This window comes from Schistocerca gregaria, chromosome 2 (genome assembly GCF_023897955.1).
Source record: "Schistocerca gregaria isolate iqSchGreg1 chromosome 2, iqSchGreg1.2, whole genome shotgun sequence".
NCBI classification, from domain to species: domain Eukaryota; kingdom Metazoa; phylum Arthropoda; class Insecta; order Orthoptera; family Acrididae; genus Schistocerca; species Schistocerca gregaria.
The window spans coordinates 493,357,035-493,382,189 of NC_064921.1; the positions used below are offsets into that span (position 1 = coordinate 493,357,035).

The window sequence follows — 25,155 nt, forward strand, 5'->3', positions numbered from 1 at the left end:
CGAGTTTCAGATTAGCGCACACATGGCGTAAAGCTGCCCGAGCACACGACTGACACTTTCCACGCCGAATGTAGCAGTAGACACTTTATGGCTATCGGTTTTAGCTTATTATCGTATTCCATCCTTAGAAAAATTGATTTAGGAAACGAGCACCACCTTGTAAGTGCTATCTTGGCTCTGTTGCTGTTTCACTGATGTTGTTAATATGCAGCTAATCAGTAGCATCTGGAAGATGGTTTGTGAATTTTCTTCAACTTCTTCCTAGAATGTGTTCTGTTATTTCGAAAGAGCCATCTTCGCGTATGTGACGCAGTATCTGGATTCTTCTTACTTTTTCGTATTTCTTCCTCCAAGGCCTCCAGCGTATAGTGTTTCTATTTCAACGTCTTCAATAGGTTTTGGTCTTTTAAAGCACGCCTATCTCTCTTCAAGAATTTCCTTCGGCATCCCATGTCAACGTTTACCGGACAGTTCTTCTGCTGTCTTCTCAGGGTTAAATTTGTGAGCCTCTTCGATGACATATTTCAAATTTTCTTGGTACTTCAGACATATTGCTTTATCAAAATCTATTTACGTTGGCAGAGATCAAAATTTTCTAGAGATTGATATCTGCAGTAGCTTTTTCGCTCTTAAATGTGCTCGTAACAAGCAGCTTTCACCAGCCTTCTAACCTTGGTTTAAAATGTTCCTACGTTGCCAGCTAAACAATACAATCAACATGTTTATAGACTCCTCTCATTCGTAATGTCATATTACTTCTGAGGTTTCTTTCGTCAGTTATGTTCCATTCAAACAGAAAAAGTGGTAGGCAGTGGTTTCACAATTTCCCATAAACCAAGAGTATCTTGTCACGTCACCTTTATTCTGCCTAGTGAATGCCAGTTTATTTGAAGACTTGAATTTTCCGCCCATTGATCTCGCCGAATGGTTTTTGCCATGTAATGGAGGAGGCATAAGTTTATTCTTGGCCTTAGCGGACTAACGAGAATCATTTCCGAGTTACTCCCCTAATGTCTCTAGTTCCACTTCCTGTCCTGATTTTCTTATGGAACTAAGTTGGTAATGCCTTCTTGACCTATTTCACTTAATTTCACATGACAAAAAAGTACTTGAGTGAAAACCTAGTCATTATTATTCAATATTATCCTACGAACTGCGGATGCAGCCCTACAGGCGCTTTGTGTATGTCTAGAGCACACGTAGGAGTTACACCACATCTCACTGTGGACTGTAAACACAGTGTTAAGCGTACGGAATAAGTCCTTGAATATGTGATTGGCTCTAAGACGTTTTAACTGTAATGGTGTGTAAAAGGGCTGTAGTCGGGTTGTCTAGGCCCCTAGGCTGGGCCTGTAAAGCGGGCAATACCAGAGAAAATTTTATAATGAACAACCTGCGAAAACAAAATTTTGCTTTAAAAGCCTATCACATAGCGTTTAACTTCTGTTACTCGAATGTATAAATTTTCACTGTACAATTTGGTTTAATGAATAAGAGAGATAAAAAAAGTTTCATTTAATACTTTGGCGTTTATTATTACGTCGATTAGTTTTTATTTTACGGCATTCTTTAATAGCAGATTACAGAATAAATACAATAACAATAACGTATTATTCCAAAGAGAGCGATATTTCGCTGTCGCATTTTTATCAACGTAGTTTCCATGCCAGTTCTGTGTATTACGCTTCAATGAATACAGGCGTCATAATTATACAAAAGCAAGGCCAGAATATTAGAGTATTTCCAGTTGGTACTATTATAATAATTACAACGAAAATATGTTCATGAAAATACATTAGTTTTTATTTGTTTCATTTACCAATTTCCCGCTAAAACGCTCGCGGTGGTGTTGTGCCTTTACGAGTCACAAAACTGTGTCACACCTTGTGGACCATAAGATACCCTGCACGTTTCTTGCAATATCGTCGTAACGAATAAAGTTACATGAAAACGTTTTTTTCGCAGCTTCAAGCACTAAAGAATCAGCCTCTGACGATAGGAAGACAAAATATTTTATGGGTCCTGTATTGGAGGGAATGAATTACGAAACAAATCAACTTTCTACAAAATTGAACTCAGTTCAAACTGCATTTTGATTCCAAGATGTGGTGAAGTAGCTAGCGTTTAGCCGGGCGCTAGTAGGAGTTCGAAGTGAAGAAGCGCGTGGTTTGAGAGGTGAACGCTGATGTACTTAGCATCAGCTGCTCACTGAATAATTAAGCGTACAAAAATAATTACGTTTCTCCCTCTCCCTCGATTGCAAGGCACCCGCACCGCAGTGTTAAACAAAATTCTTCTTTTACTTCAAATTTTTATGGTGCTTGCCCGACATAGGCTACATGAAGCCCAGATGGCCTGGTCGTAAATTCGGCCGAGATGAGTAGCAGAACTAAGTACGTTGTCCTGAAAGATAAGACGCTCGTCAGAGATAATAGTGACGTCATGAGCGCCCCGGGAAAGTGCGATAGGACGTTCCTAGTTTCCATGTGAACAAACGGTATGTCTGATAGGATAGGCAGCCATCCGACACTGTTTGCTGATGACGCTGTTGTGAAAGGGAAAGTGCCGTCTCCGAGTCAGGGGTAACTGGGTTCATGAGAACGTCTTCGACAGAACGTCTGTGGGATGAATAGAAATTGCTTTAAACGATAACACATTAAATTTGAGGAAGATAGAGAGGAGAAACATTCCATTAATATTCGAGTATAGGTTCAATGTATGCTGCTTGATTTTCTCCTCGATTGCATATTCACGCATAATGAAGTGAGATCAAATAACACGAACACGTATGACCAGTTGTAGAGAAGGCGAATGGTCTACTGTGTGTTCTGGGAGGTAGTAGACCGCGTGCAGAACACTTCAGTGACTCGTTGTTCAGAACTGCTCGTTTGGGTGCTCCATGTGTCTGGTTAAAGGAAGATACCGAAGCAGTTCAGAGGCGTGGTGCTAGACTAGGTACCGCTCGGTTCGATGAGTATGCGACTGTTACGGAAATGCACTGTGAGTTTAAACGGGAATTCTTGGAGGGAAGAAGACCATCTTATTTTGCGGAACGCCATTGAGGAACTGCAGAGCACCAGCATTTGCGACAGACGGCAGAACGATCCTGCTGCATCTAGAGTTCATCTTTTCAAAATACTGTAGCAACAAAATGAGAGATTAGGGCTTGTAAAGAGGTACACAGACTATCACTTTCTGCTCGCTCCGTTTACCTCTAGAACAAGAAAGGGAGACATCAGCAATGGCACAGCGTAAATTTCGGTATGCACTGCATAGTATCTTGGGGGGTATACATGTAAATGTAGATCAGATTTCGAAAGACCATAATCGTGCCTCGTGTGTGAGGTCCATATGTGTACCGATGAGTACAGTCCAAAGCAACACTGTCGTCTTTGACTATCCAACAAATCGCGCACTTCTTTAAAAGAGCAGCGTAAGTTACTCGTACGTGTTTGAGATAAGGCATACTTCAGACTAATAGCTTATAATGCCTTATTTCTTAGTAGTTCCAGTAGGACAGTGAATGCGAATTTATGGCTTTGACAGATTTAGAACCTGCATTTCGTATCTCATCAAACTGTGTTACAAGGTTCCTGTGGCACGTCTTGATAATGTTGCTTTTCTCGAGGTCTGCGAACATTTATCGTGAAACAGTGGTGCCATCTTACAAATCAAACATGCATACGAGAGGCTGAGACCACGTCAACACCCAATGAAGAACTAGCTTGATGTAAAGACACAATTGACACAGTTATTACGTTGCGATGTTTCGAGCTGATTATGATGAATGCTTCGTTTTACAGATAGTGATTCTGTTCGGCACTACACTACACGCAAAGATGATTAAGTGGTTGTAAAGCTAACGCTGAGTAAAGATCTTCTATATAAAAGAATTCACTTTCCTGTTACGAAAAAAGATGGAGAAAGATAATTACTGTAATGGGGATCCACGTAAAATAAAAATTTCAGGTATGCAGATATTACTTGCATTATTTCCAAAGACCGTGCAAGACGTGTCAGCATTCTGTAAACGAATCGTGTGAAAAGGATTTAGTAAAATAGCTGAAAGTCCATAAAATTGATAAATTTACACTTCCCCATCATTACTGAAACTTTGTATTAGCATCACGGAACCACCATGTATGTAATACACTACTCATAAAAACCGATAAATTGCAGATGACAAACTGGAGCAAAATATCAGCTGCACTGCAATCGATAGACAGCCTTACAACCACCAATGTGATACTGAGTTACAAATTTTTGTTTATAGTGTTAGGAATGTGAATACTATAATCCCAAAACTGTGTACATTATCATGCAAAAGTTTCACGTGTTTTACAGAAAATAAATGAACCCATTGGCGACAATGAAAAATAAACGAAACACGAAACTTCCTGGCAGATTAAAACTGTGTGCCGGACCGAGACTCGAACTCAGGACCTTTGTCTTTCGCGGGCAAGTGCTCTACCAACTGAGCTACCCAAGCACGACTCACGCCCCGTCCTCACAGCTTTAATTCCGCTAGTACCTCGTCTCCAACCTTCCATACTTCACAGAAGCTCTCCTGTGAACCCTGCAGAACTAGCACTCCTGGAAGAAAGGATATTGCGGAGACGTGGCTTAGCAACATTTATGTGTTAGACAAGAATAATTTGTATTTGCTCAAGGTAGAACTACATTTCCACGATTGTCGTAACTGTCTAGCTAGATCAATATTTAACATCAAATGCATCAAAAATTACAAAATTTAGGAAAGTGCTAGATTCCAACAAAAGGCAATATGTTTACAGGGTGAGACACGTGGCCTAGACCCAAGCGATCATGACTGAACGCATGTTTTGTAACTGACGTTTTCTATACGTGACGACGGTCTGTTGCTTTACCAAAACCGGCAGTTCTAAAAAAGTGACAAAACTGCTCTCGTACCAAATAGTGATTTTTCAGAGATATTTTAAAGCAGTAGCTCATCGCCTCCTTAAAATGTGAGAAGTTGTCGTTGGGGTATTGAATATTGAGAGAGCACGTATTATGCTGGAGTTGAGGCGCTACGCACATGACTTGCATATTTGTGCCGCTTTGTGACTGTGGCATTTCGTTTGTGTTGCAGGAGCAAGAGCCGCAGCGTGGACCATGGTTTCGTGGCGCCTTTCGACTTGGACTCGCTGCGCTCCAAAGTGGAGGGCCGCTTTGAGTCCGTTGACAAGCTCTCCAGATCCGGTAAGTCGGACACGTCTAACGTATAATACTGTATGGAAAACATTAGCGTATTAACTGGCAAAGCGACCATAAGTCTGGTTAGGATGGAAACGCCGTCATGTTTACGACCGAGAAACCGAGAGGGGAATGTAGCAGCAGTACACACGCCAGTAGCCTTAACCCTTTCGTGGGCAAAATTATTGAGCAGTTTTTTGTAATGAATGGAGAGCAGATGGGTATATTTATCATACAGAATATCAAATTTGCTCCAACTGTGAAAGTGAGCTCACACAACAAGGAGTTGAATGACAAAAACAAATTTTTTCAATATGTCATTTGATAAATTTCTCTTGTTACAATGATAGTTCACAATTACTTGCCATGAAATTTTCTGAAACATGGGTCTATGCAAAGTGGTATTTGACAATATGTACTACCACAGAGTGTGCTCTTTTCCGCAGCTTTGGTGATACAATGACGGCACGTCCAGTAGGTTTCTCCTAAACTGGCTTGATGCTCCCCTACAGCCACATGACGAAAATCTTCAGGTACTTTACCCCTTTCTTACAGAAAGATAGGTTTTTGTCCACCCCTTTTTTGGGATGAGAAGCCAGCGATCAATTGTATGGCTAGACGGATCCTGTATGTGAGCTGATCATGCTGTCTACTTTCTCTTTTAGTTATTTTCCACAGGATAAAACTGTTTACTGCAGCAACGTCCACCAGGAAATAAAATATTCTGTGCCACCATTTTACAGAACTTCTGACAATAGCATACCTTTCTCGCAATTGATCAAACTTATCGACACCACCCATTATTTTGTTGTATTTTGCCACAACTGCAGGACAAGAAATCTCTGTACTAGTACCATCCTTGTTTTTCCTTTTCACTGTGGCTGTTTCTCATGGGTCATGAATTGAGGACAGGAAAGCGACTGGACCGTTATCAATCCATTTTACTGCGGAAATGGCTCCTTTTGTTTCAAACTGGAATTCTCCTCGTTACTAGTTTACGTTTTCCTTCATAAATTTGGGTAGGTCAAAAGTATTTACCTTATACTATAGCTCTGAGGAAAAAATCACAAAATGTCACGCAAACAGCACTGAAAGGCTCCTCTACAAAGCAACACTCAGCTATACAATGCCTCTGCGCGAAGGTACAACAAAAACGGCGGGAACTTCCGATTGGAAGTCGTACCCTATACTGTTCACTAGGTAGTAGCACCATACAGAGGTGAGAACTGTGAATACCACGGGACTAGGAGCGAGTTCATTGTAGTGGGAAGCATGTTTCCCACGGCTCACGAAAGGGTTAAAAGACGAGCGCTGCCACACGCTATACGTCTGCACTCTGATGCCCTGCGTCGGAACTGGACTCTAGCTGAACCTAGTAATGTGAAGTGTGAGTTCCTGGTAGGACCGAGGCAATGCCTCGCTTTGTCAAGTAACACAGTGCGTTCACTGTCAGAAACTCTGTGTACCAGGCTGTGTTCAGAAGTCCTACAACTAAGCTGAATACGAAAAACTGTCTTTTGGGGCAAACATGTAGGTTTACGTTTAAGTTATAGGATGGTCGTATATTCACTAATTTTGTTGAAGTAGTATACACATCATTTGTAAAATAAGTTCTGAACATCCATCAGGGCATTAGCACTAAACGTACAATTATCTGAACTACATGGAAACCTATAAGTCTGTAACACTGAATTCCGCAACTGACATGTGGTTCATATTATTCTATGGAAAATTTGGGTAAAAATTCGTCGTTCGACTCACTGTCAGATACGTAAAAATCTGATCTGAAATTCTTCTCTGTACCGTATGTTTTGTAGAAGTTAATGACATGCCATCTTCCTCCTTCATAGTCACTGGCGCGTCCAATTAGTGTCCTTAACATACTCCTTTCGTAGAGGTTCCAATACTTAATACGGCTTTCCTTTAAAGTAAGGTCACAGTGAAGAGTGGCTCGATATTGTTTCATTGTAATCATACACCCAAAAAACGTCAGTTTTGCGTTTTCTCAACTATTACTAGACATTTTTCTTTATACATACTGTCTAATTCTGGCAATTTTTTTCTCAGTAATAATTTGGCTGTTGCTAGTAGCAGCTGCTACTATCACATCTACAAAAATTACTTTCTCATATTATCGCGAAAATACCCAGATACGTAGGCATTATTATATCTACTCATCACCTACTTCCGTAGTGTCATTTAATTGGGTACCGTTCAGGCCAAGACATTTAGAATCCATTTAAAGTTCTCTAAGATCTTATATTCAGTGAGATGTTAATGTTACTACTTACACACAGCGTAAACTGATCAGTTAACGGCCTGTGGTTGCTGTGGTGCCCATCTCACGGCTGCCTTTGTTCCTTATCGTATCACCGCCTGAGCGGTATTTTTCCACATCTACCCGGCACGTATCCAGTATTGTTTCCTCATGAAAGTTTCCACCCAACCGGTTTCCACAAGCTACCAGAGTCGTTCAAGAAAAAGCAGTAGATCGGTTTTCTGATCAGATAATCTGATAATACATTAACGCCATGGTTAGTTTAATATACATGGTGAGTCACCTAACGTTACTGTTGCATATATTTCGTAAACCACATCAAATACTGACGAACCGATTCCACAGACCGAACGTGAGGAGAGGGGCTAGTGTAATTGTTTAATACAAACCATACAAAAATGCACGGAAGTAGGTTTTTTAACAGAAACCTACGTTTCTTAAATGAAACCCTGTTAGTTTTGTTAGCACTTCTTAACGTATAAAGAAATACGTAATCAGTGCCGTTTGTTGCATTGTAAAATGTTAATTACATCCGGAGATATTGTAACCTAAAGTTGACGCTTGAATACCACTCCTCCGCTGTTCGATCGTGTGTATCGTAGAGCACTGCAACATATATCGCGTTTCTACAGAATGATCTGCCAACGTTGCTCGAAAATGTCCCACTGGAAACGCGTCGACATATGTGGTATCAGCACGATGGTGCACCTGCACATTCCGCAATTAACACTGGCTGACCCTTGACGGGATGTTCGACGGGCGTTTCATAGGACGTGGAGGACGCATAAATTGGCCAGCCCGTTCTCATGATCTTAAACCTCTGGACGTCTTTTTCAGGACTTCTTTCTGTGGGGTACGTTAAAGGGGAATGTGTACCGTGATGTGCCTACAACCCCCAGAGGATATGAAACAACGTATTATGGCAGCCTGCGGCGACATTACACCAGATGTACTGCGGCGTGTACGACATTCATTATGCCAGAGATTGCAATTGTGTGCAGCAAATGATGGCCACCACATTGAACATCTGTTGGCCTGACATGTCGGGACACACTCTATTCCACTCCGTAATTGAAAACTGAAACCACGTGTGTACGTGTACCTCACCCCTCATGGTAATGTACATGTACGTCAGTGAAAAAGACCAGTAAAACAGTGTTAGCATGTGGACGTAATGTGCTGTTCCAGTCTCTTCTGTACCTAAGATCCATCACCGTTACATTTGGATCTCTACGTAATTCGGTGCTCTCCGATACACACGATCGAACAGCGGAGGAGTGGTACTCAAGCGTCAACTTTAGATTAACTTTTTACAATGAAACAAACGGCACTGATTACGTATTTGTTTATATGTTCAGATGTGCTAACAAACCTAACGAACATACTTCCGTTCATTTTTGTATGGTTTGTATTAAATAATTAAACTAGCCCCCCTCCTCACGTTCCGTCTGTAGAATCGGTTCGTCAGTATTTGATGTGGTTTACGAAATATATCCGGCGGGAACGTTAGGTGACTCACCCTGTATAAACCTAGAAATATCATATGGATGAAATCCTTTGTTGCTCACATTTCGCTGTGTCAGCGTCGAAAGTTGTTTGACTTAATATGAAATGTGGGCTGCTACAAATGTCAACTGTCATGAGAATTGCTTTTTTTACTGCGCGGTCGCACTGGGTCGATAGTTTCGTAATAATGCCTGTGTTGAAGGCTGTTACCGAAATGCCTTTCCTTTATTGAACCTTCTTCTAGTAAAAGTTCAGAGATAACGAAACAACTTGATGATAGTGTGAAAAAAAAGTGACTGAAACTACATTCTGTTGAAACCTTCCTTCGTTTTGCTGTGGCCTTATGGTTCCTTAGAATACAGTTTCTATTGTTGAGCATTCGATCGGTCTGAGAGGCAAAATTATGTTCTACGCTTGCATGTTGATGTAAAGAGAGAAGTCTTTTATTCACATAAATAACTTGTACACTCCATTAATTTTTTTCATTCTTCTAGTTATTTTACTCACATGATTTGTGTCTGCATCTAATTAAGAATTAATAGAGATTTGCAGTCACCATGTCAACATGTGTCGTACTTGAATTAGGTTTTATTATTTTATCATCACTATTATCGTAACACAGCACAGCACATCACTCACACTGAAGTTACGATATACTAACAGAAGTGCATGATAAGGAGAGAGTTCTGAAAAATAAGATTATTAGGAGAGAAGAAAGGAAAAATATGGGTATTATGGAAGCTGGGAGAATATAAACAGCAAGAGGATAAGGGGTTATTGTTGGACATGAGGGGAGACAACCGAGATACGCCTAACGGAATGTAATCCGAACGAAGATGGGAAAGGGTTATAATCTCTTCTTCACTGTATCCTGATTTTGCATCAGGCACGGGCCACTTGGTAGTTTGTTCGACAAACGTAGATGACATTAATGAAGAGATCTGATGGTAAGGAGAACGGACATGATCAAGCAGTGCTCCGAAGCATTCATGGCTATCTCCTTTTGCGTGAAACTTTCATTATTTGCAGCTTCTCTAACCACGTCACAGTTATACAGGTTCGGAATAACGGAGGAATTACTAGCTTTTTCTTTCTTGTTAGTAGAGACCTTTCGCGAACGTTCCGAAGCGCATCACTGATAGGCCAAACCATTGAGACGACGGCTCACCGCTGGACTAATTAACGCCTGGTGCCGTTGCGCTCAGTAAGGAATGTGCACAGGTTGTTCCGCGATTCCTGTTACAGACTTAAAACAGTTGCAGAGGGGACCTAGCAGACAAAAGCATTAATAAGAAATACATATCCGGTAATGTACCGCGTGACTCTAACTTAAGTTTCTAAGATCAGATCACGTCCAAATCTTCCGTTTCACGGTGCGCAAATGATGATCACGGTGTGCTATTCAGCAGTCGACGGCATGTGTAATGTGTAGAGTACTCCTCTACGTGAAGAACGTCCTTTTCTAAGTTGAGATTACCATTACGCCGCAGTGTAATGAGTACATTTCGCATCTCGTCGTCTATACTAGAACCTTCCAAACTTTTCCTCATGATGACACTTTAATAATACAGTACCACGAGACACCCGCTCACTAACATTAATAAAAGAAATTCTATTGTAACCAACGCTATTTAAAAAAAAATAATTTTATATCTGATTTATAAGTAGAGTGCAATTATACATTAAACAACTTTCATAGATAGAAAACTTTAGAACACTTTAAGGAATTTAGTGGCTCAGATGGGCTGGACGAGCATTACAAATCTGAATTTACTAGTCTCGCGACACCACTGATTCTGCCACTCGGCATAGCAGTGGTGTTCGGGCACGCAGTTTGGAAAGCTTTGCCGTATACCATATGGCCGTGTTGTAAAATACAAAGCTGAGTTCTGTCAACGAATGTAAAAACTGACCTTAAGGGACTGTGATGACAAGTATTTACTCTGGAACTTAGAATCTCTGACCAGAGCAAAAAATACGTCTTGTGAATGTGTTTCCTGCGAGCTACCTGAGTTGTTCTGTAAAAGGTGTAAGAGGATAGTGATTTGGTAATAGTTAAGTTACCGATGTTAATATGGTAACAGTGTGTTAATACAGGCTATTTTCACTATGTGCTTAGCCTCTGTGCTTAGTCTGTTAATCTTTTTTTCTCTTGCAGCAGACCACTTGATAATGACCTTAAGGCCGAAATTGCAATATCGAGAATTCATAATTTTCACGGTCACTGGTGACTATGAGTCTTCTGAAAAAATTATGATTGTGATCCTCAAACACGATAAATGTACCAGTTTGTCGCAGCCGTTTTTGTACTCGGACGAAAATGACACGGGATGTCATAACTACCGCTGGAAGTGACACTGAGCCCTCGTCTGAGTTGTATGCGCACCTTGAAGGGGGATATCCAAAAGTGATCAGCTCTTCGAACGTATTTGACATCCGAATCGTAAATTTCCGGCTATGGGCTCATTGTTAGAAGACATGCGAATAATTGAGAAGCGTGTTGCTCGAACTTACCATTAGGAAATCTAGCAGCCGCAAGTATTACGGATATGCTTCGGGAAGTCAACTGGGAATCCCTGGAGGGAAGCTGACACTCTTTCCGAGGAACGCTATTGAGAAAATGTAGAGAACGGGCATTTGAAGCTGAGTGTAGAACGATTCTGTCGCCTCCAAAATATTTTGCACTGAAGGACCACGAATATGAGATGAGAGAAATTATGGCACCTAAGGAGGTATATAGACAGTCGTTTTTCCCTCGTTTATTTGCGAGTGGAACGAAAAGGGGTGACTAGCAGTGGTACGCAGTACCCTTTGCCACGCGCGTAAGTGGATTGCGAAGTATCGATGTAGATGCAGACATACTCCATAACCCTTAGAAGCCTATGACAGAAAGTGTGAAAGAACCCACATAAGCGGAGCAGAGGCGAATGGGGAATCATTCCGACAACGGTATGGGCCGCAAGCTGGTAAATCCACTAACATAAGCGACTCTGACAAAGGGCAGTTAGCTATGGCCTGGCGCATGGGAACGAAATGGTCAGCTGTCCGCGTGCTACAGCCGTGAAAAGACCCCTTCCAGTAGCCTTCCTGCCAACAAATTATTAAGCTCTAACCTCACGACAAGAAAAGTGTCTCCTACGCAGCGCAAAATATTGTCTGCGAGGGAAGGACGTCATGCTCGCTGAAATTCGAGCCTGGGGTCCTGTCTACCCACAGACGAAACCAAAGCAGGGAAACTGGCGAAGCTGACCCTGGTGTGGATGTGAAGACCGGTGGGACCACTCATTCGTGCGTCAGTCGGGTAAAGTTGCCTCGATGCTGGCTGACTCCCACAGCCTCTGCCGCAAGGAACGTGTTTGACACGTGCGTAGTCTTGGCAGGCCGACAGATACTCAATGAAATTACGTCACTCAGTCTGAGTGTTCACTTTTTCTGTCCAGCTGATATCGGTTCAGTAACAGTAAGGGATCATTTGCTACCAATGACATGATGGATCATAAAAATTGCAAGTACATTAGTATTTCTTGAAAGATTATTTTAGGCTTTTATTTGATGACTATATGCCGGACTTTTAAATCTGTTCTCGTTACTAGGAGGGAATTTTTAATGAATGATCATTAAACAAGGCTTGCGCGCTACGCAGGAGGACGAATAGGCAAGCGTAACAACTGAAATGAGATTAATGATTTATGCAGAAATAGATATGCAGAGTAGCAGAACGATACGCCAGCAGATAATATTGTAGACGATAACAATCGAATAGGTCGTCTACAAAGAACATTGTGTACAATCTTAACAGTATAATATTTATCTAAAAGAATTAGACAAGATCGTATTCTGTTGATGTTAACGATATAGAACTAAGATTGACGGAGACTCCAGGCTCCATTCTGTTCCTCAGGGCATTGAAACTCTGCATATATCTTAGCCTCTTCAACAAGTTTCCTCCGTTGTGGCCGTAAAAAAAAAAAAAACTGAATAGTGAAGTTGCCTCGAACAGAAGCGCTCGTGTTAAAATTCATCGCGTGCGAGACGTAGAGATGGAACACGTGCCCAGATTGACAACGGTCGCTGAACGATCACCTGTCACCTGTGAAGAAACAGTTTTGTCGTTAACCTGCAGCGATTTAGTCTCAGAACGTTGTACAGGCGAGACTGAGAAGAAAATGTAATGAAAAATCAAAACACAGTTTTTGTTACGCGATAATGAAACAACGGTAAGAAACACTGATGAGAAACATGCCGCGAAGTCATAAAAGTGAATTTAGAGAGAATTGTGCTGTAGTGGAAGTGGACGAAGAAAATGAAACAATAGGAAATGTGGTACCTAATAGATATGATTCGATTTATCGACTTACGCGATGTATGTAATGATACTCTCATGTAATGGCCTAGGTAGAGTAGTTCGTCTCACTGTTACACTAGTTGACGCAGTAAGACACTGCTAACTAGAGGTGAAGACCACCAGTGACATAACTGTTCCGAGGGCCAGCATGACACCAAGCATCATATTCGCTGTAAAACTTACCGCCAGGCACACTTCGTTCTTCCAAATACACTACTGGAAATTGAAATAAGAACACCGTGAATTCATTGTCCCAGGAAGGGGAAACTTCATTGACACATTCCTGGGGTCAGATACATCACATGATCACACTGACACAACCACAACAGAGCATGCACAATGTCGGCACTAGTACAGTGTATATCCACCTTTCGCAGCAATGCAGGATGCTATTCTACCATGGAGACGATCGTAGAGATGCTGGATGTAGTCCTGTGGAACGGCTTGCCATGCCATTTCCACCTGGCGCCTCAGTTGGACCAGCGTTCGTGCTGGACGTGCAGACCGCGTGAGTCGACGCTTCATCTAGTCCCAAACATGCTCAATGGGGGACAGATCCGGAGATCTTGCTGGCCAGGGTAGTTGACTTACACCTTCTAGAGCACGTTGGGTGGCACGGGATACATGCGGACGTGCATTGTCCTGTTGGAACAGCAAGTTCCCTTGCCGGTCTAGGAATGGTAGAACGATGGGTTCGATGACTGTTTGGATGTACGGTGCACTATTCAGTGTCCCCTCGACGATCACCAGAGGTGTACGGCCAGTGTAGGAGATCGCTCCCCACACCATGATGCCGGGTGTTGGCCCTGTGTGCCTCGGTCGTATGCAGTTCTGATTGTGGCGCTCACCTGCACGGCGCCAAACACGTGCGTCGCTGCGGTCCGGTCCCAGGTGGACGGGCACGTGCACCTTCCGCCGACCACTGGCGACAACATCGATGTACTGTGGAGACCTCACGCCCCACGTGTTGAGCAATGCGGCGGTACGTCCACCCGGCCTCCCGCGTGCCCACTATACGCCCTCGCTCAAAGTCCGTCAACTGCACATAGGGTTCACGTCCACGCTGCCGCGGGATGCTACCAGTGTTAAAGACTGCGATGGAGCTCCGTATGCCACGGCAAACTGGCTGACATTGACGGCGGCGGTGCACAAATGCTGCGCAGCTAGCGCCATTCGACGGCCAACACCGCGGTTCCTGGTGTGTCCGCTGTGCCGTGCGTGTGATCTACATCTACATCTACATGACTACTCTGCAATTCACATTTAAGTGCTTGGCAGAGGGTTCATCGAACCACAATCATACTATCTCTCTACTATTCCACTCCCGAACAGCGAGCGGGAAAAACGAACACCTAAACCTTTCTGTTCGAGCTCTGATTTCTCTTATTTTATTTTGATGATCATTCCTACCTATGTAGGTTGGGCTCAGCAAAATATTTTCGCATTCGGAAGAGAAAGTTGGTGACTGAAATTTCGTAAAAAGGTCTCGCCGCGACGAAAAACGTCTATGCTGTAATAACTTCCATCCCAACTCGTGTATCATATCTGCCACACTCTCTCCCCTATAACGGGATAATACAAAACGAGCTGCCCTTTTTTTGCACCCTTTCGATGTCCTCCGTCAATACCACCTGGTAAGGATCCCACACCGCGCAGCAATATTCTAACAGAGGACGAACGAGTGTAGTGTAATGGACGGAAGATAATAGACTGAAACAGAAGTGATAGCTGGCGTTCCCGGTGAAGTGTTGTAGGCCGTTTGCTGTTCTTAATCTATGTAAATCAGTTAGGCGACAATGCGCACAGCCCTCAGATTGCTTGTAGATCACACCGTCGCTTACCGTCTAGTAAAGCTATCAGAAGATCAGAAAAAATTGCAAAATGATTTAGATAAGGTATCTGGTGCGAAGAGTGGCAGTTGACTCCAAATAATCCTGTTTCACAATAGAGCACACAAATTGCGGGCTGTGTATTCAGCTAAATATCTACAGATTACAATTACGAACTCTTAAATTGGAACGATCATGTAGATGTTCTGGGTAAGGTAAACCAGAAACTGCTTCTTATTGGCAGGGAACTTGAAAGATGCAGCATGTCTACTAGAGAGACTGCCTACACTACTCTTGTCCGTTCTCTTTTGAAGTATTGCTGTGCGATAAGGGGTTCCTATAAGATAAGACTGAGGGACGACATCGAAAAAGTTCAAAGAATGGCAGCTCGTTTTGTATTATTGCGAAATATGGGGGAGCCTGTCCCAGATAGAGAAGGAAGTTGGGGTGGCAGTCATTAAATCAAAAGCTTTTTCCTTTGTTCCGAGATCTTTCGCGAAATTTTGACCACCAACTTTCTCCTTCAGAAGCAACATTATTTTGTTGTTGCCCACCTGCAAAGAGATAAATAATAATAATAATAATAATAATAATAATAATAATAATAATAATAATAATAATAATAATAATAATCGGAGCCCACACGGAAAGTTTTAAGAATACATTATACCGCACACTGTTCGACAGTGGAACGGTAGAGAAATAGGTTCAAGGTGATTCGATGAACCCTCTGCTAGGCACCTAAGTGTGAATGGCGTAGCAGTTATGTGGATGCAGATGCGTCAGATTACTGGAGAAAATTGTTCAGATTATGAAGCGTGCTGCATAACTTCGACCATTCTCCACCAAAAATTACGTATTTGTGCCCGAGAGGGGGTGGAAATACCTTGGAACAGGTGGAGAAGGTATACCAGATAAATAAGTCGTTATTTGGAGAATATCTAGCACAACGTACATGCTTCATACATTGTAAGTGAATATCTGCACGCACACACAGAAGACATTCCCGGCTGACCGAAGTAATCCTCTTAGCGTCTGCAACTGCATTAGGTGTACCTGGTGAACTTACGTAGGTTTGTGGGAACGAAGTCTGGCGACACCATTGTTGCATCAAATGTTTTCAGTTCTCTTGTCGCATCAGATGAGAGCAAGAACGAGCTTTTGACAATTACCACTGTCATGACAGTAATTCCGAGAAAATTTTGCGAGATGTGCTCCCAATTAAGGTAGTCATGGACCAGTTTGGGACCGTGTAGAAGTTTTCATTCATGTCCAGCGCAGCCGATGTCTGAAAACTTGGAACTTAGAGAGCTGTAGGCGAATTTATGCCTACGTTCGTATTCTCAAATATACTATAAAGCGCTAGTAAGATGATGATTTTTCTGTTAGTCTGTATGTTCAGGTCCACGAATGAAACACGGGAAGAATGGCTCCCTGCAAACCGCTAGTCGAAGTTAAATTTTCGCGTTCTCTAAAGTAGCGCTAAGGGAACTTTGTGACTGGGATTGCATCTACAGTTGGATGTCCGCAAATTCAGTCGTCCAGCATTCATAATTCTCCCACGAATCAAACAAGCCTGCAACGTTCTTGGTACTTGTGAGTACTGGTATAACGTTTGTCATAATGAAGTCAACATTCGGCAAGAGATGGAAGATCGACGGCAAGAGCTGTAACATGCTGGTGCCGAAATTCCAATTCTCGAGTCCAGTGACGCTATTCTTCAAGGATTTCCGCGTGAAAAGCTTGAGCTGTCTAGACGTGGTCGTGGCCGTCATTAAATAAAGGAATAAATGAAACCTGAATAGCAGAGAAGAAAATGTTGCGAACACCCTCAGTTTATCGCAAGAAGAAAGCAGAATTTTTCGTGCGAAACACGTGTTGGGCAGATTTAAAGAACACAATATTTCATTTGGACTGTAAATCAGTTCTGCTCCCTACGTCGTATATTTCGCGCAAGGACGATGAAGGCAAGATAAGAGAGACCAAGGCACTTAGACGAAGCATACAATCATTTTCTATCTCGGTCGCTACGAAAAGAAACCACGAAAGGAACAGACAAACAAGGGAACGAAGCACCTCTGAAGTACTGTGGCTTACAAAAATTGAAGTTTAATGTAATATGAGCACATCAGATTTGTTATAAACGGGTATAAGTATCTAAACAATGTTTCTGTCTGTGATAGCGTGCATCGGAACCGAGTATTCGGTTGCGAAGTTTTAATGCTCCAACTTATCGACTGACGTAATAAGGCGCATTTGATTATCGTGAAATTTTTGTTGTTAATATCACAACTTCAGATTCATCGCGGGAAAAGAAATAAACATCGTTAACCTTAGAGGAAAAATGCTCTATTTCTTACTTATCTCGTGAAACGAGTACGTCCGCGTGGCTGATCTAACAGCAATAATCACTGAGCAGCAGAAAGAATGCCAGTATTACGTAACCTGCTAAATACGCAAAAGTCAAGATCCCCTTTTTCCACAACGGGTATTTTGCTCTTCTTAAATTAGGAGAGCTGTTGTGAAAAATGCCGAGATTTTTGTGATATTAAAAATGCAATTCTACGGAAATCATTAACTGAAAACAAACCTCATTGAATGATACTGACTACATGAACAGAGCGTTTGTTCTTTAAAAACCTACTGACAGCAGTAAGTATATAGGCGTAACATTAAACATTACGAGCACTTACGGACGGTAGTCCGAAAGGCGAAATTTCGACTTCGATTTATTAGAGAAGCGCAGCTCATATGTAAAAAAAAAAAAAAAAGACAGCGTATAGAACACTAGTGCGATCCATTCATAAATACTGCTACAATGTTTCAGATCCCCACCAGGTCGAACTGTAGGACGACGACGCCGAAGCAATTCAGAGGCGGGCTGTTAATATTTGTTACTGGTGGGTTCGATCCCTCACTCTGTGATTGCAAAAGGAAAGGATATGGCTAGCAGTGGTACAACGTATCCTCCGCCACCCACCGTATGGTGGCTTGAGGAGTATGTGTGTGGAAGTAGATGTAAAGGACGTGACCTCAATTCATGAATGAACTGTCACGTATTCATTGTAAATGCTGCAGTAACTGTAAATAGCGAGGCCAAACCAGCTTACCAGCAGTATCGTTAAAAAGTATTTTTTCTGATTGTTGATTGCTCATGTAAAATAAGTGACAATTGCAATTGCAGAAATTTTGTCGCTTTAAAAAATAACTCCGCAATAAACCTTGAAGGTATATTTTCGTTGCTGAACAAGGGACGTTAGATACTTGGTAATGGAGCCACCATATTATACGTAAGAATTACTGCGACAGTTAAATAAACGTAATGTACAATGTGAAGTCGCGTGTTTTTTAATTTGAATTTTTTACAATCATTGCAAGAGCTCATCTCAAGATGCTAGTTTAAGAACAAACGCAATGGAACTTGGGTAAAGTGTGAGATTAGCTTTCCATATGGCCACTTACTTGGTGTAGTATACTTGGATGACCAGAATACACAGCTACAATAATAGTGTAACGTTAGGGGCTATTTGCTTTAAGTAGTTGAGTTCCTAATAAATACTATACACTACCGGATAATGCGCTAGGTTTCTGAGATCGTCCGCAACTGTGATCCTGGTTTGCTGTTTCCTACGCCTTGTCATATCCCGAATTAGACTGTGATGTTTCAGTTATTTCAGATTTAATACATAAGTTGCTCGAAAGCTCCGGAGACATACCGCAATATTTTTGAGTTGTTCCTGAGAAAATGTGTTAGCTTCTAACGCCATCATTATTATGAGTAGGTAGCATATCCATGTAGGGGCAGCAGCGAGTTAGAGATTCCACTACAGCGAGCCGAGAACACCGAAAACAACAGATTATCCTGTCACTTCATGGCGCATTACAAAGAAACTAAAACGGAGCATTAAAATTTTAATTAAATACAGGAACAGCTTAATTAAAATGATACCATGCGCTTAGTTTTGGCGGTACAGTCAGTGCATATTTGACTGATACAGACCACTAATTAATTGTTGATTTCTAACAGTACTTTTAGTGAATGACAACTACATAATACTATAACGTAAAAATTTTGTAAAAGAAAGGGTTTCGGTCCCCAGGACATTCGTAGCTGACTCGGACCTACTTTTACACAACTGGAGCTGTTACTCATTTCAGTCACTAATAATGAGAGCGCGTATGCTGTGACCCGTGTGAAAAACATAGAGAGAGAAAAATATTGATGTTGTCTCAGGTACAAATTAAAACTAGCTACAATCTGACGAATGTTACCGGAAGCCATCCATTCGTTATAAGTTAATTGTTCCGAATTAAAAGCCCTTACGCGCCATTTAATTTCATTTCTCTTATGTTTTTGGCTTTAAAATTTGAAATCGTAAAAATCGATACAGAAACATTTAACACTGTGACACGTCACCATGTCTCATAGTAGCCGAGATATGTAGTGATGTGAGTAGGAGACAATTTCATTAAGGAATGAATTCCTTAACGTGTACACAACTTAAGCTAGGAGCTGATTGCAATCACGTATCTAAGGTCGTCCAAGAGCTGTGATAAGACTATTTCGCTAGAAGTTTCAATATGCAAAAGAAAATATTTCGTAGTTCACTGGAGAGAATATGCAGCAGTTTCAAAAGCGTCTCTTGAAATATCGCTCTCGTTACGCTCGACTGCAAATATATAGGGTCTCCCTTTGATGGTGAAATATAAAATTATGACAACTTTAAGATCAGATACTTAAAATTTTGCTCTCTAATTAGACTTGACACGAAGGTGAATGTCCGAATAGAAAGTTACTTTGTGTCCTACATTTGGCAAGCTATTCGCCGTGACTGTTCAGAACAGTAGATTGAGTATTTAGATTTAGGTAAGAGCGTTAGTTTGCAGTTGTACTAGAAATGCAGCCCAGTGGGAGGCGTTACGACATAAGTGTTCATCGGGAAAAATCAGCCTTATACATTCAAAAGCAGGTATTAAAAGACGAGTCAAAAGACATTACTTCCGCCCACGCACGTGTCACGGAATGACCATGACGGTAAAAACAGAGCTATTGAAGCTTACACAGACGAGTTCTACCCGAGCATCTTCAGCAAGCCGGAGAGGGGGAATCATATTAGGAGGCGATGTATCATACAGCACAATACGGTGGTTTGTGGATGTGGAAGATGTGATTGCTATTATTCTAAAATTAGATAGCACTCTTTGTGAAAGAGATACCAATGTACCAGGTTTTACTGGGTATTAATAACGGTTACAATCTCGTACACCTCTTGTTCGGAACTGAGGCATTATCTTTTGTCATCTGAGTTAATCAACAACTAGGACGTCTAATGCATTTGATCAGAATTGGAAAGGGGGCTTGGCATTCAGTGGTGAAAGTCAGTGGTTATTAATACACTCCTGGAAATGGAAAAAAGAACACATTGACACCGGTGTGTCAGACCCACCATACTTGCTCCGGACACTGCGAGAGGGCTGTACAAGCAATGATCACACGCACGGCACAGCGGACACACCAGGAACCGCGGTGTTGGCCGTCGAATGGCGCTAGCTGCGCAGAATTTGTGCACCACCGCCGTCAGTGTCAGACAGTTTGCCGTGGCATACGGAGCTCCATCGCAGTCTTCAACACTGGTAGCATGCCGCGACAGCGTGGACGTGAACCGTATGTGCAGTTGACGGACTTTGAGCGAGGGCGTATAGTGGGCATGCGGGAGGCCGGGTGGACGTACCGCCGAATTGCTCAATACGTGGGGCGTCAGGTCTCCACAGTGCATCGATGTTGTCGCCAGTGGTCGGCGGAAGGTGCACGTGCCCGTCTACCTGGGACCGGACCGCAGCGACGCACGGATGCACGCCAAGACCGTAGGATCCCACGCAGTGCCGTAGGGGACCGCACCGCCACTTCCCAGCACATTAGGGACACTGTTGCTCCTGGGGTATCGGCGAGGACTTGCTGTTCCAACAGGATAATGCACGTCCGCATGTATCCCGTGACACCCAACGTGCTCTAGAAGGTGTAAGTCAACTACCCTGGCCAGCAAGATCTCCGGATCTGTCCCCCATTGAGCATGTTTGGGACTGGATGAAGCGTCGTCTCACGCGGTCTGCACGTCGAGCACGAACGCTGGACCAACTGAGGCGCCAGGTGGAAATGGCATGGCAAGCCGTTCCACAGGACTACATCCAGCATCTCTACGATCGTCTCCATGGGAGAATAGCAGCCTGCATTGCTGCGAAAGGTGGATATACACTGTACTAGTGCCGACATTGTGCATGCTCTGTTGCCTGTGTCTATGTGCCTGTGGTTCTGTCAGTGTGATCATGTGATGTATCTGATCCCAGGAATGTGTCAATAAAGTTTCCCCTTCCTGGGGCAATGAATTCACGGTGTTCTTATTTCAATTTCCAGGAGTGTATGACGGATAAAGCATGTGACGATTTTTCCCTGTTCCAGTCTGTACGCCGACAGATTGTAGACACATTAAAGTCAGGTACCTATGTCTGGAGCAGCGGATGAAGTTCGCTGGGTCACCAACCTATTTCTAACGTGAATAAAATTAGCAGAATCGAATTCGGCTAAAGTAGTACAGTGTTGGATGACGAGAACTTTGTTACGGCAGCACATTCTTCGGTTTCATCCAAAACTGAAAGCGATTTTATAAATACTTGGAAAAAAAAGATGACATGCTACTTTCTTGGACGTGTTCAAGTTTATAATGTACGACCGCCTTTGTTTTTCCTGAGAAAGAGGCTTTATCTGACAGTCACTTGAAACAGAGCTCTGGGTGTGAGGACGGCAGCGAATGAGTAATAGTTTAAATTAACACATCAAGAACTAAAGCTAACAATTTATTTTTTTATTCGCAGATAGCAGGTGCTGCTACACAAAGAATTTCCGCGTCTCAGTACCACTGGGCGCCACTAGACGGTCGAAAACAAAGTGGCGAAGCCCACTGACGTCGTGGCGGCAGCGGCGGAAATGTTGGGGCTGTGTCAGGTCGTTTCAGACGACCAATTTGACAGCCTGGTTTTGCCTGACACGGTTGCAACATTTTTGTTACTGCCGGAAACGAATTACCGCACTATACTCAGATTTATCAATGCTCTTCTGACAGCCTACTATGAAAAAGGGAAGCGAGGATTTCGATGGATACAAGCACTTGAGACGTGTAACTGCAAAATAACAAAATAATTATGTAACTTCATTTTCTGAAGTGATGCTTAAAACTTTGACCAGCACAATGATGTTTGTAACGCCGACCTTGAGTAACGTCCTCTGGGACGGGCGGAACCGCATCTGGTCGGTCGCAATTCTTACTTGGTACGAGTGGATGTAATGGAGAACACGCTGTGATGGTGTCAAGGGTCTAGAGCAGTGGTCGTCAAACTACGGTGATCAGGAGCCAATACTGACATTCTGTGGCGACACCTCTGGACGCATATGTACCGATCTTATCACTACAAGGTAACCTATATAAATCAGTGTATCGGCCCTCTATAGACTAGATACAGTAAGGGTGCATTAAGCTGGCTGCCGGCCCCCAAGTACTGACCGTTAAAAGTCGGTGCCGTTTGGAACACTTGCAGTACATTGTTCTACGTTTTAGAACACTGACACCCTTAGTGACCCCAAAGCCGTGACACTGTAATTGCCTGAGGAAGTGTTGTGGATTTAATCTGTGTGAGCAGACGTTAAATTGACTGAGAATAGTAATTATATTTATATTTAAGTGCATTATGCAACACTATACACAATCACGAACGTTTACCACATGTTATCACTTTTCTTTTTGTCTATTGCTTCGTAATACAACAACCTTAATTTGATTTTATATTCCTTGCTACATTTATGTACTACATTTGAAGACGCACGTCTCTGTAAGGAGCGCATTCACGAAACGGCGTCACATACGTTAGAAATTTATACCAATCAAGATCATCTATACGAGGCACATGCGCCAGTGAGTTCTCAGTACTGTAAGACAAATAAGAAAACACTCCTCCTTCCACATTCTCCAAGCCCATAGTGCGTGCGCCTCTTACCCGTCTGCACCTGACGTAAGGATCCACTGCAATTAACTCACGGGCGAATTCACCAACGTCAATTACACTCACACACATCTTGAACTATTAATGTATTTTTGTTTGTTAAAAGCAGGAAAACTACACTCTTAAGAGGCTCACTCAGCCGTTAGTTCCTAGATGCATATTATTATACGTGGGTGATTGAAAAAGTAACAAACTATTTTTTGCGAAGCATGTATTTCACTTGCAGAAGCAAACAACTTGTCATTTTTCAACATGACTACTCACCTTTTCGATAAACTTCTCACACCGTTGCACCAACTTTCCTATTACAGTCAAATAAAATTTTTCTGATGTATCCACAGTCAATAGTGCACCGCTTCTTTAACCTCATCACTTTCCACGCAGCGTTCTTTGAGAGCGTTCTCCAGTGGTACAAATCACGGTAATCCGAAGGAGCGAGGGATGCAGTACCATCTGAAATCTCAATCACTGAATGACGGCAATAGTTGCAGCGACGGAACGACGGCATAGGGGCGCGCGCTGTCGTGAAGGAGAAAAACGCCTCGTAATAGAAAATCTCTGCGACGGCTCCGTATTGCTGGCTCTAGCTCATTCTCCAACATGGCGGTGTACTGGGCACTGTTCGCTGTTCATCTCGTTGCTAATGGTGCTCCAAAATCAGCCCATTCATATCGCAGAAGAGGGTGAAGAAGACCATTTCTGTAGAGGGCTGAGATTCGGATTTCTTCGTGGCTGGAGATAATGTGTGTCACCATTCTGAAGACACTCTTGCTTTCTCTTCATAGTGATTCACTCACGTTCAGTCTGCTGTGACGATATCTGTCAGAAAATAGAGTCCTTCAGCGTTACGTCGCATGAGGACACATCATCTTCTGTTCAACAGTGTACATCCTAGGCGCTCATCGTGTACACAAGAACCGGTACTTGAGAAACTTATTACCAATGGTATTTATTTAAACTTAAGGCTATAGCCACCAGTCGGGCAGGCCGTTCGCCGGGTACCGGTCTTTCAATTTGACGCCACTTTGGCGACCTGCAGTTAATGAGGATGATAGGATGATGATAGCAGAACACCCAGTTCCTGGGCGAAGAAAATTCTCCGACCTAGCCGGGAATCGAACCCCGGCCCAGAAGATTGACAATCCGATGACCATTCAGCTGCAGGGGCGGACAATAATGGTATGAGCGGATCTAACGCTGATTATCAGTTCCCTGGCTACAGCTTCTGGTTCTCACGAATCATGGCGTCAACGCATCCCACATTCTCGCCAGTAATGGCCGTAGAGGGACGACCAGAGCGTTGCACATCTGTGATTGGCACACGGCCACTTCTAAAGACATCTACCCACTCGTACACTCTTTTCTCACTAATGCAAATATATCTCCATATCCTTTAAACGTCCTTCTACTACTTTATCGACGTTTTACCCGTATTGCTGCTCCTTGTTGTTCTACACAGAAACGCGGCCATTTTGCTTCAACTGTCTTTCCTATTCAGCTTGTCGTGTCATCTGTTGCCATATGCCGGAACTTTGTCAAAAAATGCATCTTCACATCCTGGAAGTTTCAAATGCTTGACGCATTAATTCCATTTTATACTGATAGCTTTCTTTCAAATTCTGAAGGTGGCAGGGGTAAAATACAGGGAGCGAAAGGCTATTTACAATTTGTGCAGAAGCCTGATGGCGGTTACAAAGGTCGAGGGGCATGAAAGGGAAGCAGTGGTTAGGAAGGGAGTGAGACAGGGTTGTAACCTCTCCATGATGTTACTCAATCTGTATATCGAGCGAGCAGTAAAGGAAACAAAAGAAAAGTCTGGAGTAGGAATTAAAATCCGTGGAGAAGAAATAAAAACTTTGAGGTTCGTCGATGACATTGTAATTCTGTCAGAGACAGCAAAGGACTTTCAGGAGCAGCTGAACAGAATGGAC

General features: G+C 42.7%; 1 protein-coding gene across 1 annotated transcript in view; it reads left to right on the forward strand.

The window, feature by feature from the left end:
* LOC126328053 (nuclear receptor coactivator 7-like) overlaps positions 1-25,155 on the forward strand; it is a 771,498-nt gene that overhangs the window by 292,976 nt on the left and 453,367 nt on the right. Inside the window, 1 exon segment of the mRNA XM_049995955.1 lies at positions 5,111-5,220. Coding sequence (XP_049851912.1) covers positions 5,111-5,220 — 110 coding nt within the window.